Source organism: Orcinus orca, chromosome 1 (genome assembly GCF_937001465.1).
Source record: "Orcinus orca chromosome 1, mOrcOrc1.1, whole genome shotgun sequence".
NCBI classification, from domain to species: domain Eukaryota; kingdom Metazoa; phylum Chordata; class Mammalia; order Artiodactyla; family Delphinidae; genus Orcinus; species Orcinus orca.
This window is the reverse complement of record NC_064559.1, coordinates 126,888,028-126,907,073: the sequence shown is the minus strand read 5'-3', so window position 1 is coordinate 126,907,073 and position 19,046 is coordinate 126,888,028. Positions and strand designations below refer to the sequence as shown.

Genomic DNA, 19,046 nt, shown 5'->3' with positions numbered 1-19,046 from the left:
TTGTTTTTTTATAGAGGAAGAAAGCTGAGGCTCAGAAAGGTTAAGTGACTCGGAAGAGAGTTTTTCAAACAGAAAGAAATATTTAACACTGTCAAATGCAAAAAATAGAATATGGACTGAAAAGATGTCACTGAGTTTGGCATGAAGTTCACTGGAGCCTGTGCAAAGTGAGGTTGGGAAGGACAGAAGAAGAAGGGTAGAAAAGCAGGTTGATGTTTAAGGAAAGAGATTATAAGTAAATATATTAAAATATATCATACCACATATGTAATAATCACAAAGGTACCACACATAAATCACATCACACGGGTATCAAGATGGGATAAAATTCAGGGTAGAAGAGGGAGACATGAATATCTTCTCTTCTTAGCCAAATGGACAAATTGCTTCCTATAAACTGATTTTCACTATACCTGATACATGTGCACATGAAAGTTTTCTTTGAAATTATTATTTTAAGATTTTAAATACCATTTAGATAAGATCTTCTTGATCAACTTCTAACAAATAATGATTCTCTCTACTATTTTTTAAATGCTTTCCATTCAAAAAACAATATTGAATATATTTAGAAAGCAGTAGAGGCATGAATGCTATTTAATATTCCAACTCTTCCAGCTCCCCTCTAACTTGAAAGTAGCTCTTATTAATGTCAATATTGAAGGGCCCTCGTAAAGCAAGTAATTCTATTTGAGGAAAAATTTCCCAAGCAGTTTGTTTTTCAAGTCAGCAGGAGGGGGGCAGAAAGGAAAGTGAAGAACCATTTTTCCTTGATTTCTCTAATGTATAAGGGGTAACACATGTAGAGCACTGGAAGAAACAAACACAAGTACATTTTGGAATAAAATACACAAATAAATTCTTAAATGACTTCATCAAATAAGCACAAATAAATCAAATTCTCTTTTCTTCTACTTCATATTTTAAATACTAAGTTAAATCTTTCACACACACAGGAACATAAGCTTTGGAAAGCTGTTTCCTATGATTTTCTAAGTCACATCTACTTTAAGTTTGCTTAGGAAAAGATATATTTTTCTTAATATTAGAGTTGTCAGTTGTGGAACATAAATTTAGATGGTAAAATAAATTATTTTGATAGGCAAATAATCAACAGAATTGCAAGTTAAATATGATTCAACTTTTTACTCAATTTTTGGTCATATGCAGAGCAGTAAGAACAGTATGATTTTTTTAGATAATAGAATGCAATTTATACGTTGTTCTTTTTTTCCTTGCTGAACTCATCAACAAATAGCAAACAACACTGTGACTATGTCTACATATCACATAAACGTCTAGATGAAAAGTGACAAATTCAGGCCATCATCCAGCTATTCAAAAACATTTATCTTGATGACATTAAACATCTGGATGTTTCCAAATACCAAGATGTTTGATGTCCTGCAGATAAAATATCTTGATGAGTGGTTAAAATTTTCACTTATCTGTTGCAGAAATATGCACATTTCCAAGTATATATCTCTTTCTATTTCAGACACAAAATGTAATTTTAGCATAGATATAGTAGAAAGTTATAGGAATTGTCAGGTTTAGATTTTTTCTTTTTTTGGTTACTGTTTTTCTTAATGAATCTCTGACAGAGAGAAACTTTCTTTTATTTTCCTTTTAGTTAATAAAATAGTTAATTGTCATTTTGACAGCGTGTAGTAAAAGGTAAAAGATTTGCAAAATGAAGGCATGGGGAGGTACCTAAGCTTTATATACAATGGTCCACAGAAACACTGTGTGTGGGGAAAACTTAACACAAAATAGTCTTAGTTGGTTGACTTATTATTCATTTGGAATGCTATATAAAACATTTCCTTTTCTCATTGTCTTTTTTTTAAGCATTTTGTTCTTTCTTAGCATGTCCATTTATGCCATTTAAATGAAATGACAGGAGTTCAAACTTCCTAATTTGATAATTTTGATGTCTCTAGTGATGATTTGGCATGAAGATAGTAGTCAACATGAATTCTATTTTTGACTATTCATTAGATCCTAATTTGCTTGAATCACTGAAGATTGGCTCTTACAACTTATCTGTCACATTTTCTTACTCTAGGTCTAATTGAAGAAAAAGCTATTCTTATAGAGGAAACAAGGCAAAAATTATTACAAAGTAGAACATGTATTTTGATTATAAGCTTAAAAGAAAGGTTAATGTTCTTTTCAATTCCCACTACTTTAAAAATAATTCTCTGTAAACGTTAAATACCATTTCTACATCTTATAAATCAAGATTTCTTGCATTCCATACTAGAAGAAGGAAATAAACGTTCAAGTGAAAAACAATTCCCTGAAAGCTGGAAACCATTATGGCAGTAAAATAACAGACAATTCATAACACATTTCAGCTCCCGAACACTCTACCTTTAGGATCACTCAGAACTGAGCCAAAGGCACTGATGACCACATCGGCTTTCAGATGGACTATCTGATCTTCATCTTCATTCCAGTTTCCGGTTTCATCTTGCTCTGTCCGAACAAACTGCACAGCAACAATTCTCCCGCCTTTTACGATAACCTTCCGTGGGGACAGGAAAGGCAAAAATTCACATTTTTCTTCCTTCGCAAGCTCCATCTAAAATGAAACAGAATAGAGAAAAACTCGAAAATGTTTCTTCTTTATTTAATATTTGATTTTTAATTCAATTATACATGCTAAAGCTTATAATGTTTAAATAAACATGAAGTTTTTTCTTTCACCAAAGCTGAGGTTCAGTTATCAGCTATTCACATTTTATAAATCACTGACTCAGGAGAGTCTTAGACTGAAGTTGTCATGTGGAATTTTATAGATCATGGCATGACAAAATGCTTCTCAAGTTTTAGGTTGTGCATGCCCTACGGTTGGTGATGTGTGACGTTTCTCACTATAGTAGCCTGGTCTCCTTATGATTTCATTTCTGTAGGTTAAGTTCTCTTTTTAATTCTGCATTATATGAAAATAAATTCTTATTATTATTACCAGACTGTATATACCTAAGCTGGAAAAAAGTCAATAAAGTGGGTGAGCCAGTCTCTGGAAGTAAGTGATTAGAATGGTAGGTAGGAAAATAGATTAGAGGAATTCTGTAGAACCAAGAAATAAATAAGATTTATTTTTACTTTTCGTGTAAAAATATACACGAAAATTTCAGGAAACAAGCATGCTCCTCTTGACAAATTCCCAGTTATTCCACATATCTCACATAATTTATTGTGCTATAAAATTAGGCACCCTAGTTTTTGTTTGTTTTCGTGCCCATAAAGGGATTTCTATTAAGACAGAATGTTGATATTTATTTATTCCACTTACTGTTTTGGAGGAAATACAAGGCATTTGTTAATGTGATCCTAACCAGTCTGTTGAGTAGTCTTTTCCAAAAGCTATAAAAACATCCCACTAAAGAGGCTGAGAGGGTGTTGAGTCTTATTCTTTCCCTACCCCATGGAAGACAGGTAGATTCTCAGTTGACAAGTGAGGCTGAGAAAGTTGTGTGTGTAAGGCTTCAAACCAGGAATTATCTGGGCTACATCAAGATGAAAAAACTGAGACATAGAGTAACTTGCTCAATGTTGTTCTGAAGCCATGGACCCATCTCTCAGCGCTCTATCCATAACTAGCGGTTCCAAACTTTACAGTGCATCAGAATCACCTTAGAGGGCTTCTTAAAACACTGCATAGGCCCACCCCCAAGGTTCCTAGTTCTATAGGACTGGATGAGTCCTGAGGATGCGCATTTCTAACAAATTCCTAGGTGATGCTTTGCTGCTGGTCCAGAAGTGGTATTTTGTGAACTACTGTCATTGTAGATTATAGCCGTCTCTGAACTCAACAGATCTATACCATGTATTCTCCATGAGACTAATATTGCCCATAAGGGAGCAAAATTGATTCTTGGGGAAGAAAAATTCTTAGATAACATAAAGCATAGAGTCATAGCTTATAAACAGATATACAGAATATCTAGTATAGTAAAATAACAGTGTGGGAGTAATTAGAAAAAAATCTAAAATGACTCCTTCAAGGGCTGATAATTTTTTTTTTAATTTGAGAAATGCAATATATTACCAAATATTGGCATGAAGCTATTTCAAGCTACATCTTACTTAGGATATTTTTTGAATACTGGTTTTAATGGCTTAAAAATTGGACTACCTAAGCTACTATCACACAATATTTTACTTTGCATTATAAAATTAAGAGGTTAGCAATAGCAAAAGTACTACATAAGTGGGTAGTGTGGGTGGTAAGTATACAGAACAGTGGATCTCAAACTGCTCATGGTTTAGAAGGAAAACAGAAGTAAGTGGAACTGAATCAGTTTTTAAACCCACTTCCACTGCTTATTTGGGATAGTTGCTGAATCTCTTTGACCTTCAAGTTCCTTATATATAAAAAGGGAATAACAATACCTAACTAATTGGTATGTGGTGTTGTTTAAGGCAATTCAGAAATGTAAAACACCTAAAGCAGAACTTAACATGTAGAAGGTGAAAATAAATGCAATTTATTTGTAGTTGTCATTTTCTGAATTCACTTTTTCCCCAAATCATTCTTCAATCTATTCAGTATCACTTAGCAATAGGATTATGACTCCAATAGAAAGGTAGCCCAACAACAAAGGTAAAAAAAGGAAAGCCCCAAGAAACTTGGACTACTCTTTAAATTTCTACAAAATAAAAATGTGCGATGTCTGGAAAGCAAAATATTCCTTAAATACCTCAAATTAAAAAATAAATAAAACATACCGTGGTATGTTTTCTGTGTCACTTTTGTCCCATTTGCATAATGCAGTGCCTTATAGCTCAATATAAACCAGTTATTGTTTTTCAAAAATGTCAAGTGATGCTAAATTTTAATGATAATGCCAAACTTGACTGGATAACAATGCCAAATGTTTATGGTTTGAATAAATCAATACACGATGTGTATTTATAATAGTACTCCTCTCTGTGGAGGGCAGAAATAAAACCCTGAACTTGGCTGTACACATATTGAGAGCATGTCTCAGACTGATTTAGGGCCTGTTTTGTCCCATTCTACTCTTCTTAACTATGAATACTTAGACAGTATATATTATTATATGTAGATAATCTCACATACTTTTTGCCAAATCTGGCATTTAATTTAGAAACAAAAATTGAACACTGCAAACAAATCAAAACTTATAAGAATTTAAAATAAGGTTACCAAATGATTTATGCTTGAACATGCTTTAGTAGTACTCTTACCATGGCTTTTGACTAAAACCTACGTAGAGTTATGAACATGAAGAAACCATATGTTAATGTATCCTTAGCTCATATCATAATTTTCCATATATGCCAGGGTTGATACCAAATATTTAGTATTCATGCCAGCTATGTGACAGTGCACGGAAGTCAGCAGGTATATACATTGGCCCCCAAAAAGACTATTCTAAAATTCTGCCTTTTTTTTTTTTTTTTTGGCGGTACGCGGACCTCTCACTGTTGTGGCCTCTCCCGTTGCGGAGCACAGGCTCCGGACGCGCAGGCTCAGCGGCCATGGCTCGCGGGCCCAGCCGCTCCGTGGCATGTGAGATCCTCCCGGACCGGGGCACGAACGCCGTGTTCCCTGCATCGGCAGGACTCTCAACCACTGCGCCACCGGGGAAGCCCTAAAATTCTGCTTTTGAAACTTGCAATGTTATTTACTTTCTCAAACATTTAAGATTAGACTATTGGGCAGCAGACACAAATCACACTCCTTCCTGCTATTTTGCTATTAGGTACCTAGATTTTTCATTTTACATAAAAGAGGGGAAAAAACTTTTAAAGGAAAGATAGAAAGACATGACGAACATATGTAATTATTTGGAAAGTATTGACGTTATATTGAAAAAAGAACTGAAATAAGATATATCTTAGTCAATAGGGGAATATTAGGAAAATGAGAATTGAAAGTAAGTGAAGCCATATGTTAAGTGAAATATCCTTTGCATTATTTGTGGACAACAGAGGAATTTATTTTCACTGTTTAAGAAATCTGTCTGACAAGACAAAAATAATAATAATAAATACTTATATAGCAGCTATCCTTTAAGTGCTTTATACATAACTCATTTTAATTTTCACACAGGAGATGTGACACCTATATATTAGTTATTTTTTAAGTATTTCTTCAAACCAAGTTTTTCTCCCTGTTGTGGCTCAAAAAGCCAATAACACCCTGGATATCATCATGATTTACAGATTTATCAACCGACCTCTGGCACTCTGCTGCTTGCTGGCCTCACAACCAACACTTTGTGGGAAGAAGTATTATTTCCTTCCTACAGAAGAGAAACTGAGGATCAGAGAAACCAAAGGTATATTAAGAGATGGCAAAGCTTAGCTAAAATCCTGATATGGCTAGAACAAATTCCTGTGGTATTCAGTTTTATTCAAAGGCAGAAATTGTGGTATATTTGAAATAATGAGACTTTGTATGGTTCCAGTTGTTGACTCTCAAAACAAGGCGAATTAGAACAGGAAAGGATCTAGCTAAAGGCAAATTAAAGGTAAGGAGTTGGCTGGATAAAGGCTGCCTTCAGTGGGAAGAGGAAATCCAAGCTTCCTAGTCTAAGTAAGTTTAGAGGTACTATATAATCATGAAATACAGGAACCAAGTGATGGACTTATGAACCCAATATTGTAAATTAGTTAATGGAGACTCCTTGAATCCAGAGGAAGGATAAGTTTAGAACAAAGAAGTACTACTTCATAAAGCAAATAGTAGAAACATAAAACATATCATCTCAAGATATAAAGGTGGAAAATTAAAATAGAATTTAAATACATTTATTTGTTAGACAGTAAACTTCAAAAAAAACTCTTTAAGTACAGAAAGAATATCTTACTAACTTTCTATCCCCAGTGTCCAGGAGTGACATTCAAATATTTAACAAATGATGAGCACAAACAAATGAACATTCAGACAGATGCCTGGCAAATCAGGATATACTCCAGCTGATATGCCACATGGAAGGTTATCAAGTGAATTTCGCCGTATCAGTATCTATCAAAATAACTGGCACACAGTAGACACTGAATAACATTTTGTTTACCAAAATGAATGACTAATATGAAAACCCAGAGGACATTCAAGCTAACAAAAGGAAAACCAATTAGTAGTATGTGGAGTCAACAGCTACTAAACATCCATCCCAAAGCAAGGAACACAGAGCATGCAAAAGACATGCTACCTGACCAGAGCATCCTATGTTGTGAGTTTGAAATCAGAAAGCAAATGGTACTTCTCCTCAGTTGTCAGTTACACTGCCATATGAAAATGATGGACCAAAGTGACCAGTGGTCTAACCTCATGCTGTGGGTCTTAATATTTTATTGTTCAAATTAATCAGCCTTCTGGGCTAATTAGTTCACAGATGTCAATGTTAGTGCCTTTTAATACCTAATGTTTGTTAATGATCATTAATAATCAGCAGCTCAGAGTTTGGTATATGGACACTCCTGTTCATGGCACACATATTTATTTACTTGTTTGATGGAGCCTGTTCTCATGAGGAACAAGTGGTACATCAAGCAAACATACAAATATCTCTTGTCTTTTTCTCCACCAATAATTACTCAAGGGAATAAAAGACAAAAGCATCTATAAGGTTCCATTTTTGAGGTTCAGTAAATCAAATTGTTACTTTCTTTTCATACTGTATGAGGAAAGTGAAAAAAAAACACTTCTTAGCTTTGATTTTTACCTCCATATTCAGGGATAATATGTGGTTGATGCAGAGTGAAATAAAAATAGAGTGCTATAACATGCAATAATGATCATCATTTTAATGATTAACTTTATGTAATATGATGATTTGGTCTGATTAATATTACAGGCATCATACTGTGGAAATTATGAAACAACTTAATTTACTATAATTAAAAGCATGATGTCAACTCATTTTTAGATTGCATATCGGCAAAGTAAGCATAGATTATAAACCATAATTAGCAGAATTCAAAACTAGCATACATTAAACTCTAGTTGCCAAAGTTTGAGAAACGATATGAAGAAACTATATTCTTTGTAAAGATTATCCTCTAATAGCTAGACATTTAACAATTTATCAATTCTGTATGAACATGAGGACCTCAGAGATGGTATTTCAAATCAAAACTGTCTGGTAGTCTGCTTTGGCCAGTGATAATCCTGGACAATATTATCTTTTATTTCATCGCTGTTAAATTTATTCATACTACATAATGAGTCCAATTAATTTATAAATTTACCATATATTTATTAAGTACTTATTATGTACAAAAATGGTGCTAGGTGCTGCAGTTAATAAAATAATCCCTACTTTCAAAAATCTCATAGAGGCAGACAAATCTGCAATTATATTGTGTGATAACATATAAACACCTTCTGTTCTAATGACAGATAAAAGGGCATTTTACACAGCAGTTGTGCAGGTCAAGAAAGGTCAGCCTGGAAAAGATACAGCATAAACTAATCTTGAAGGATGAGTAGGAATTAGTTACTGAGAAATTCTGGTATGGAATAGATTATCTTCCTTTGGTAAGGGAAGATGTAGGATGGTAAGAAAGTTAATCTCAAGAAAGAAAGAAAAGTGACCTGGTTAAATCCCCTTGTAAACATGCTAATGGAAAACAAACTACCAGCATTTGCAAGTGGGAGAGACCTTATCTGCGTAAAGCTTTTGGCAAGATATACCTGCTAGTCTAGGATTGCTATGGTAAACAAAACCTGGGAAATATGGATTTATACAGCAAGGTTCTCTCTAAAGAGTCAAATAAACTATGTAACTATCTGAGTATAAACTGGAGTTGCTTTATAGTTAAAACAGCTTCTTTTTGTGTAAGTGATGGAGCTACAAACGTTACTTAGAGACCCTACATTATTCTGAACAAAAGCACACCCTGATGCAGCAGGATGGGACCTGGAGAACTGTACTAGCGGTCTTGCACCTCCTCTTGTTTACCCCACACTTCATGTTTACTTATATCCTTGAAATTATTTATAAAGCTCGATGCAAGTTATATCTCTAATTCTTGTGAGTTTGATTTCACAATCCAATCTTCTGGTTATTTTGGTTACCAAGGAGACGAAGGAAGATAAAGAGTCAGTAAACTCTGACAATCCACTCTTGATCTCATCTTTAATTTACTAAATACTTCCTAATGTATTTTGTACTTTTTGGTTTATACAGACTCACAGTCTGTGGTGGAATGCAGAGCAATTTTGATATGCTTACCACTCTCTGGAACCTACAAGCTAATTCTTCAATTATTCTTTTCTTGGGCGAAAGAGTTTGCTGAAACCACAAGTTGAGTTTCCTTCTTTTAGTACCTCCTATGGTGTTACAAGCATTTGGCTTCTTTTAATTTTAAACTTTTAAAATGGAAGAATCTTGAACAGAAGGAAACATTTCTTCACATGAGAGTTGTACTACACATTTGATATAGTTGCCCCTTAACTATATTGTGTCATGATTGAGCTGCACAAACCAGAAATGCAATGCCTACATAATTTATAGGCTTAAAATGCCTTTGCACAGGTATCATAAAATACATCTTTTCTAACAGGAAGAGGGTATTTTTAAACATTACTCACTTATGATTGACAACATTTTCTTAAATCTGACTATAGCTCTTCTTGTTCCTCATCTTAGATTTTGCTACAGTCAAGCATTCCTGGCTAATGTTGGAGTATCTCACACAATTACCTTCTGCATAACTTTGGTGCCTTTGCAGTACCTTCTTGCATCTTGAAATGCCTCTTCATATAAATTCTGTACAAATCAGGATCCTCTGTTTTATGCAACTCACTAATCCTCTCTGATTCTACAACTTTTTATTCATTTTTCCATTGGTTTCATACATTGATGGGTTGAATTTCTTTTTTTCCTTTTTTTTAAAAAAAATTCTCAGCTATATTTTAAGAGACTGAAGACCAGGAACAATTAACATTTTTCAATCTACTTTTAATACTAGGTTGATATTGTAATATAATACATTAAAAAAATTAAAATATAAATAATTAAATAAAAGTAACTACTTATTTAAAAGCTATCAGAAGTAATTTTGAGGTATATGTATATACATAAATATAAATTATATACTGTGAACATTTCATATTCATTTAAAGTCTTCCTATAAGGTTTTCAATGTCCCTAAAATATTTTATTCAACGTGCTTCATTGATCTGTTGTCTTGGATCAAGCACTATTCTATACTTTCAGTCAGACCCAAGTTGAATGAGCCAATCCATTTGAAGGAGACTGCACTTTAATTTGTGGGATGAGCATAAAGTAATAACTACCCTATGCGGTAAGTGCTCTAATATAGGAAGCATAAAGAGCTACAAGGTCTCACAGGAGGGAGAGGCTAATTAGAATGGGATTAAGGAAGCCTTCAAAGAGAAAATGACATTTAGAGCAGACCTTGAAGGATGAGCTCACCTCTTAAGAGAAAAAAAATCACTTTAAAAAGAATGACAATTTTTTTTGGTTTTTGCATTAATCCATGCGTGGTTTTCATTTATTTTTATCTTTTAAATTGTGTGCATGTTGAACATGTGTTTAAAAAATTATACAAATTAATTTTTAATATTTTCAATTTATATAAAAGAAAAGAAGATATTGGAAAGCTGAGATGAATATTATTAATGAGAGAGGCGCTTCTAAATTTCACATAAAAGTTAACAGAGTAATAGCAACATAAAGTTTAATAGAGTGATAACAAAATATCATTATTTAATAAGATTTGATAGTGACTTGATACCAGTTTAAAATGTTCACTGTTAATGAATCTGTGTGTATATATATATTTTTCATATATATAGTATATATATGTACATTGGAAAGTTGGTAAAAAAAGGTACATCATTTTTAGCTCTACAGATATTCCTAAGTCAACACAATGCAGCCACCCCCTTGGGATTTTTGAAAATAATTAAGCATTTAGAATATATAATCTTGAATGGGCACAGGATTTGTTGGCTCCTGGCCTATTTACAGTCCTTTTTTTTCCACTTACCATCTGAATTATCACATGTAGTGCAGAATTCTGACAACCACACCTGTCAGCTTCTTTGATACCCATGTCTTGAGTGCAGCACATTTTACCTCACCAACTGACTGAGGAAACATTAATTGCAACTCGTTTCAAGTGTAATATTTATAGATATTGCTAAAATTTTCAGTACAGAGTTGCTCTCATTCCATGGAGAGATAAAGCCTTCCTGTCCAGATTCCATATCATTCACAGATCTTTCTCTAAATGTTCAAAATACAGAACTTGGGGAAATAGAAGAAACTCTGAGAAGCATAGTTATAACACTTATTTTACAGATGGGCACATCAGACTAGAATATAGTACTAGTACTTTAACTTTTAGTTAATTCCTTTTTGACTGTTCCATTCTACCTCTCATACTACACTGAAATTTCAGGCTTTTCAAAATGTAAACACATACAGATCCTTGGAATGTCATTCCCACATCATCATAAATTATTAAAGGCATACTTAATATCTTAGTACCAAGGGAGTCATTAACTACCATTAATTAACTTTGTGTTCCTGGGGACAATTGTGTGTGTGTGTTTGTTTGCAGGTACCTTCATATCTCCAACCATGCTAACAGGTCTTTGATCACCTTCCGTGGAGAACGTCAACCAAAATGATGTGCAGGTGACAAATATTGAAGAGCTGCTTACTAAGTAAAATTAAATTTGCCAGCTTATAAAGTTTATTTTCTAAAAATAGTCCCACGGTCATATCTCTCATAACTAAAAAACTAGAAAACATTAGCTACTGGTAGGAAAATGCATGTTTAGCTAGCCGTATTTAGATGATGAAAGTATCTACGGATGTAGCTTTAACATGATCATTTGATATTAAAAATATCTGAGGGGAGACCTACGGATCATGCCACATGAATGATCTATTATGGGGTATGCTGTGTGGTACCAGAAGGATTCAATTAAAAGGTACATTTTTTCACACTAAGATGTGTTATTTCAGAGTTGTAGTAACAGTTGAAGAAATTTTTGACTAACAGACCAGGCAATCTGGTTCTGTTATTTTATTATTAAAAATAATAAAGTAGCATTACCAAAATAGTTGACCTTCTGAATAGCTAAAATACATAGAAACAGGCATTATCAAAGTTAAATCAGTTATCATTTTGGCAAATAAACAGGGAGGAAGCCAAGGGGTGCTAGGGAGTAAAATAGAGAGCCCATTTAAAATATAGCAAAATTAAAAACCTGTCATGTTTTGCTGCCATTGGGAAATTGACTATGTGAACAATAGATTCTTGGTATGTTCTCTGTGTGTGGGACTATGCTATTAAAATAATTTTGTATCATATTCTTCTCAGTAATAATTAATAAGAACTACAAAGTCCTTCCCTAACCTTATCCTTTAAATTTATCAACTCAAGAGGGTCTATTGAGTCCTGACCTTCATGCCTCCTTCTAGGGATTCCCAACTGCCTAAAGCATTCTTGCAGTTCTATCTGATCTGTCAACAACTTTTAATACCAGCATTTTGGGGGATTCTGTTATCCTGTGAAATTTAATCTCACCTATTTAAGCTTGCAGAAAGTTCTGGAGGGAATTATTAACAGATTTTCCCTCATCTTCTTAGAGGACAGTGCTGAATGATTGGCTGGTTTCCCTAAGGACCCATGGCTGAGCAGTGCTAGTTTGTCAGTAGCATCCTATTTAGCATGTGTGTGAGGCCACAAGGGAGACTGAAAGACATTTGGAATCAAAATTACATCAATATGCTGATGATGCCTCCATATCTTCATTTCATCAAACCTTATATCCTGTAGCATTAATGCTTTCTTAACTAAGACGGAAAGTGCCCCCAAACAGCACACTGCTTATGGCTCTAATTAGACAGCTGGAAACTACATTGATGATACACTAGAGCAGTGGATCAGCAGCCTCAGCATCACCAGTGAACTTGTTAAAAATGCAAATTCTCAGGCCCATCCCACAGCTACTAAATCAGAAATTGGGACTAGGGCCCAGCAAGTTGTGTTGAACAAGCCCTCCAGGCGATTTTGATGCACACTGAAGTAAGAAAACCACTGCATTAGAGAAATGGGATGTGCTTGTCACTGCAGAATCTATTAGTAGTGCCTCCTAACTTAGTAGATTAAAACATTTCTGGATCTAATTATATGGTTCTTTGTTACTAACCTGTAACAATTCCTTGTTAAGTCTAACTGGCCTATGTAATAATTCATATTTGCCACTAAATGATGGGAAAACTTTATATTGTTCTGTATTTCCCTCCCCCCTTCAAAAATCATTTGAGAATTAGACCACAGCTTTGGATATATACATGCTGGCATGCCTGACAGAGAGGCCTTTTACCAACAGACAAAATACGTTATTTCCAAATTCCATCAAAGAGCCAAAGCCCAATATACATATTTGAGAAAAACTCTAAGTATCAATCTTCATTGACTTCAAAGAAACCAGTGTGATTGCAGTTTGTGTGTACTGGGGGTAGAAAGCATAGGAGGAATAGAAGAAATACCAAGAAATTGGGTTTGATATTAAATGCTTCGTATAGGTTGAAAATTTGTCTGAGAACATTATTTCAAAACCTGTATCTTGAAGTAGAAGATATTGACTTACCAGTTTCATAAGTGTTAGCACTACCATGTCTTGGGCCTCTTTGATGTATACCAAATCAAGTAATTACATTTATCTAACTTGGAAACTATGAGCCTTTTTAATGCTAGAAGCCCTGGATGCTTATTCTCTCCAGAAAACATTCATTCCACAATTATTTGTTGAACACTTTTTATGTGGAATCCATTGTGCTAGGCAGGGGAAGAAAAAAGTGATGATCATGGCACCGTTCTCATAGAGCTCACAGCTCAGTAGTTTTAAGACCATGTAAACATTTTAGTTTCTTGTAAGCTAATAATAAGCATCCAAACATTTGTTCTTCTAGTTTTAATTAAGCCCCAGATCCGCTTGAGTTCCACTAAGCTCAACTGCAGGCATACGACAAGTTATCCCACCAACCCATTGCTTCCTCCCAATACTTTGATAAACACACTTCATCCCACCAAGCTTTGGCCTTCTGACTGAGCCATGCCTGGACTCTGATCCTTTCCTTCCTATAATGCAGCCGCTTTAACAGTTAGCCCCTGAATAGCCTCCCTGCTTCTGACCCAATCCCTTAGTCAATTATCAGTAGAGCAGTCCTTTTAAAATTTAACTCATATCTTGATGTTTGTCTGCTCAAAACAGTTCAGTTGTTTCCTCTTTCACTCAGTAAAAACTAAAGACCTTATGAACACTTACAAGACCTCACCACATACCGCCACATACTATCCTCTCATACTCTGTTCCAGTTACGCTGACTTTTTTTTTCTATTCCTAGAAGTCCAACAGCCTTCCTCAGTCAAGGGTGAATGCATTTACCTTGACATGGAACCTTTTTCTCCCAAATGTCTACATTCCCTCAATGTTTTCATCTCTATCCCCAAAGTCATCATATTAGAGAGGCATTCCTGGGCCATCCCATTTAAAATGGCAAGTCCTGGGCTTCCCTTGTGGCGCAGTGGTTGAGAGTCCGCCTGCTGATGCAGGGGACACGGGTTCCCGGTCTGGGAAGATCCCACATGCCGCAGAGCGGCTGGGCCCGTGAGCCATGGCCGCTGAGCCTGCGCGTCCAGAGCCTGTGCTCCGCAACGGGAGAGGCCACAACAGTGAGAGGCCTGTGCACCGCAAAAAAATAAATAAATAAATAAATAAAATAAAATGGCAAGTCCTGTCTCCTCTTCCACCATAGCCTCTCCCCAAATTCACACTTTGTTTACTCCTATTTCAACTATTTTCTCCATTGCATTAACCACTGTTCAACATACATTTATGTGACAATTTATTTGTTTGGTTGAGTGTATTTCCTTACCAGGTATGAGCTCCATGAGGGCAAGAATTTCTATCTGACGTGTTCACTGCTGTATTCCAATTGCCTAAAGCAGTGCTTGATACACAGTGGATGCTCAATAAATGTAGGTTGATTAAACAAACAAAAAAACAAACAAACAAAACTTCTACCTTCTCAAGTAATTAATTATCTGGTCTCATTTTGTGTGTCTATGTGTGTTCTACTTATGCAGAAGAAATAGCCACTACTCATTTCTAGTGACCCTTGCCAATGGATGATGGCTATAATATAAAGCATGAAGTAAACTGACATTGCCATTCAGGGGTGTCTTCCCTTCCAACTTTCAAGATGCAGCCTTTCATAATGAAAACTTCTCTGACTTTAGATTTAGAAAAATAAGATTTAAAATATTTAGTTCAAAACATATTGCTCAAGCACTTATTCTTTGCTGAGGTCCTATGCTATGCATGAGGATACAAAGATGAATCAAATTAGCTTCTGTTTTTTTTATCTTAGGCAAGTCACTTTACTCCAGTACGTCTGTTTTCCTTTTATTTGTACCATGATAAGTTTGTACTAACTGATGCCTAAAATGGTGCTCCAGAGAGGGTGTGGAGAAAAGGGAACTCTCTTGCACTGTTGGTGGGAATGGAAATTGATACAGCCACTATGGAGAACAGTATGGAGGTTCCTTAAAAAACTAAAAATAGAAATACCATACGACCCAGCAATCCCACTACTGGGCATATACCCTGAGAAAACCATAATTCACAAAGAGTCATATACCAAAATGTTCATTGCAGCTCTATTTACAATAGCCAGGACATGGAAGCAACCTAAGTGTCCATCAACAGATGAATGGATAAAGAAGATGTGGCACATATATACAATGGAATATTACTCAGCCATAAAAAGGAACGAAACTGAGTTATTTGTAGTGAGGTGGATGGACCTAGAGACTGTCATACAGAGTGAAGTAAGTCAGAAAGAGAAAAACAAATACCGTATGCTAACACATATATATGGAATCTAAAAAAAAAAGAAAATGGTCAGAAGAACCTAGGGGCAAGACAGGAATAAAGATGCAGACCTACTAGAGGATGGACTTGAGGACACAGGGAGGGGGAAGGGTAAGCTGGGATAAAGTGAGAGAGTGGCATAGACATATATACACTACCAAATGTAAAATCGATAGCTAGTGGGAAGCAGCCGCATAGCACAGGGAGATCAGCTCTGTGCTTTGTGACCACCTAGAGGGGTGGGATAGGGAGTGTGGGAGGGAGGGAGACGCAAGAGGGAAGAGATATGGGGACATATGTATATGTATAACTGATTCACTTTGTTATAAAGCAGAAACTAACACACCATTGTAAAGCAATTATACTCCAATAAAGATGTTTTAAAAAATAAATTAAATAAATAAATAATAAGTAAAATAAATGGTGCTCCAGAAAAAAGCTCCTATGATTACAAGACTATCTCCACCTTGGATTTTGGAAAAGTCTGAAAGGGTAGAGTGGATGGAGAAAAACCTGGAGAATAAAGTTGACATTTTTAACTCAGTCATGAACCAGTGGTGACTCTGATATTTTAGTGAGATTGATCTGTAATGTGGTTAGTCTATATGTGACAAATTACCTATTGACTACAGTTATAATTCTTTCCTAGAATAGAGACTCCAAATATGTTCAGGCATTCTAAAGCAAATCAAATTCATAATACTGATTTGGATAAAATGAGTAATTTATCTTTCTATAAATACATTTGGTTCTTGTTCTCAGAACTAATACCCTTTATAAGGCATTATCTTCCTTAACGTTAAAATTTGAGAAGTCTGTGGTACATGTACCCAGCTGATGTTTCACCCAAGATTAGTCACCAGTCACCTGTTAGAATGAAATGATTTTAAATCTGTCATTTTTAGTAAGTTAACTAATTATTAATTCTAAGTAATGCTTACATTAGAGCTCTTTTAAGAAATAAATGGAAATCTCTTCATTCTACTGCCTTCATAGCAGAATGAATTAACTATAAGTATTATATATATCTATATCTATATATAGATAGAGATAGAGATAGATATAGATATCTTTGAATGCAGCTTGTAAATGTGACTTATGGAAAATTCCTAATGTCTCTAATTACCACATTCTCCTAATTAATATCCATATATTTTGTGAAGAGTATCTAGTATTTGGATGTGCAAGACTTAGCACATTCCACTGTTACTAGTTAAATACAGTACCTTTCAAAGATATTAACCCTGAGAATACAATACACAAGAAGCACTTGTGTATTGACAAAGATAAACTTCTCATTGTATCCAAATCAGTATTATAAAATAATTTTCTTTTACTGTGAATGTCTGTACTAGAAAAAGCAACTATGGGTAACCCAGAAATTTTTAAATGTGCATCTCACAATCTGAAGAACATTCTAATGATTTAAACTAGGAGACTGCACATTAACAGTTTTACATCTTCTAAAATTTGTTGCATGACAACTCCATATTTTCTGATGGTTCCATTTTACCTCCTCAGGGACAGCTCTTATATGAACAAAGCCTTTTCTGAAGACGATGAACACTCGGCGGGCTCCACAACGTAAAGCAGATGTTGCACAGTCGAAAGCTGTGTCTCCAGCTCCGAGTACAATCACGGCTCCCCGTATCGATGGCAATGGAGAGTGACAGGCACACATTCCTGAATGATGAAAGGAAAACCCCATTTTCAAGTAGAGAAACCATTTCTGCATGACAGCTCAAAAGATACTTGTACTCAAAGCAGTGTAAAATTGCATCTTGCAGTTTTCGAGGATGGAGTGTCACTATCAAATTATTCTGCTTCATTGAAAGACAGTTTTATTCCCACTTTAAAAATATGCTCATACATGTAATTTCATAGTCAATACCTTTAACTTCTTTTTTTCCTTCTAGAGGGATAGCTATAACACATTTTGAAGAGTTTGGGTCATAATAAACTGGAATCAATCAATTTAAACTCTGTCAAAGTTGTGATATGTATTTTTAACTTATTGTCATTAAATTTGTTTGTTAGAAGAAAAAAAGTGATCCTTGTGATCTGAGTTAATAATTTGCAATATTTCATTAAAACCTTTTATTTAGAAATCATCTTATAAGATTTCTAACATATAGCTCTGCTGTATAGTATATTTAGTAAATTTTGAAAATTAACATGCTGAATACGTTCCCTTTATGTAACTGAAGAATTTCTGAGAACTATTTTCTTGAAATAGTTAAAATAAAACTTTCTCCCTTTTACTGCTTTTTTTCCTGGTTTTGTTTGTAAAACTGAGAAATAAAAGAAATATGACTCTCCAAGTGAACATTTCTCAACAGCATTTATATGAATATTTGATGTCCACATGAAGATTCTTTAAAAAGTAAAATGCAGGTGTTCGTTATGTATTAGGTAGCGCTGTATTATTGGATTAAATAAAACTGTTGACAAGATAAATTACTATAATTTTTGAAATGGCACCACAGATAGCATAATCATTTTGCTTGAAAGAGTTTGTATTTGGGATTACATAATTAGCCTTTTGTGATTCTCAAATACATGCTATGTGTACAATGATCTTCCCTCGCAAGCATCGTGTTCTCTTGGAAGGAAGAGGATGAAGATGTTACACAACTTTAGCTGTAAAGTTCTACAGATTGATCTAAGAGAGAAAGTTTCTAATCTTTTTCAATTTTAGGAGAATAAATGTAGATTCTTATCTTTTCCATATGTAACTGATGTTAGAATATCTGAAGTTCAGAATTCTTTAAAAATATATATTTAAAGGAGTTTGACTATCGGGTTTTAGGAAACATATTATAGCTTCTTTAACACTAAGATGATGGCTCTAGCCCAGTCAAAGCAGAGGACAGGCATAGCTTCCAGTTGTTCTTCCTTTGGTGTGTGAAGTGATTTCACACAGAGACTAGGTATTAGGGTATCCATCAAAGTGTTTTGTTTTAATTTCATAAAACTGTGGTTCAAGAAGAGACTGAATCTTTCTGCTGGTGTGGATACAAATCATGGAAGACATGATCACTTGTCCTATTTTAAACAAAAAAATAAAACAGTTCCCAAAGTGAAGTTCTTGCCTTTTCTTTTAAGAACATCTTCTGATGTTTGTTAAGGACACTCT

General features: G+C 34.6%; 1 protein-coding gene across 2 annotated transcripts in view; it reads right to left on the bottom strand.

Annotated features, from left to right (window-relative positions):
• The window catches only part of DPYD (dihydropyrimidine dehydrogenase), a 795,698-nt gene that overhangs the window by 434,813 nt on the left and 341,839 nt on the right, over positions 1–19,046 (bottom strand). For both annotated transcript variants that reach the window (XM_004263062.3, XM_033437294.2), the window contains exons 10-11: positions 17,424–17,593; positions 2,377–2,587 (exon numbers count right to left, since the gene is read on the bottom strand). In XM_004263062.3, the coding sequence (XP_004263110.1) occupies positions 2,377–2,587; positions 17,424–17,593 (381 nt within the window). The remainder of the gene's footprint in view (positions 1–2,376; positions 2,588–17,423; positions 17,594–19,046) is intronic.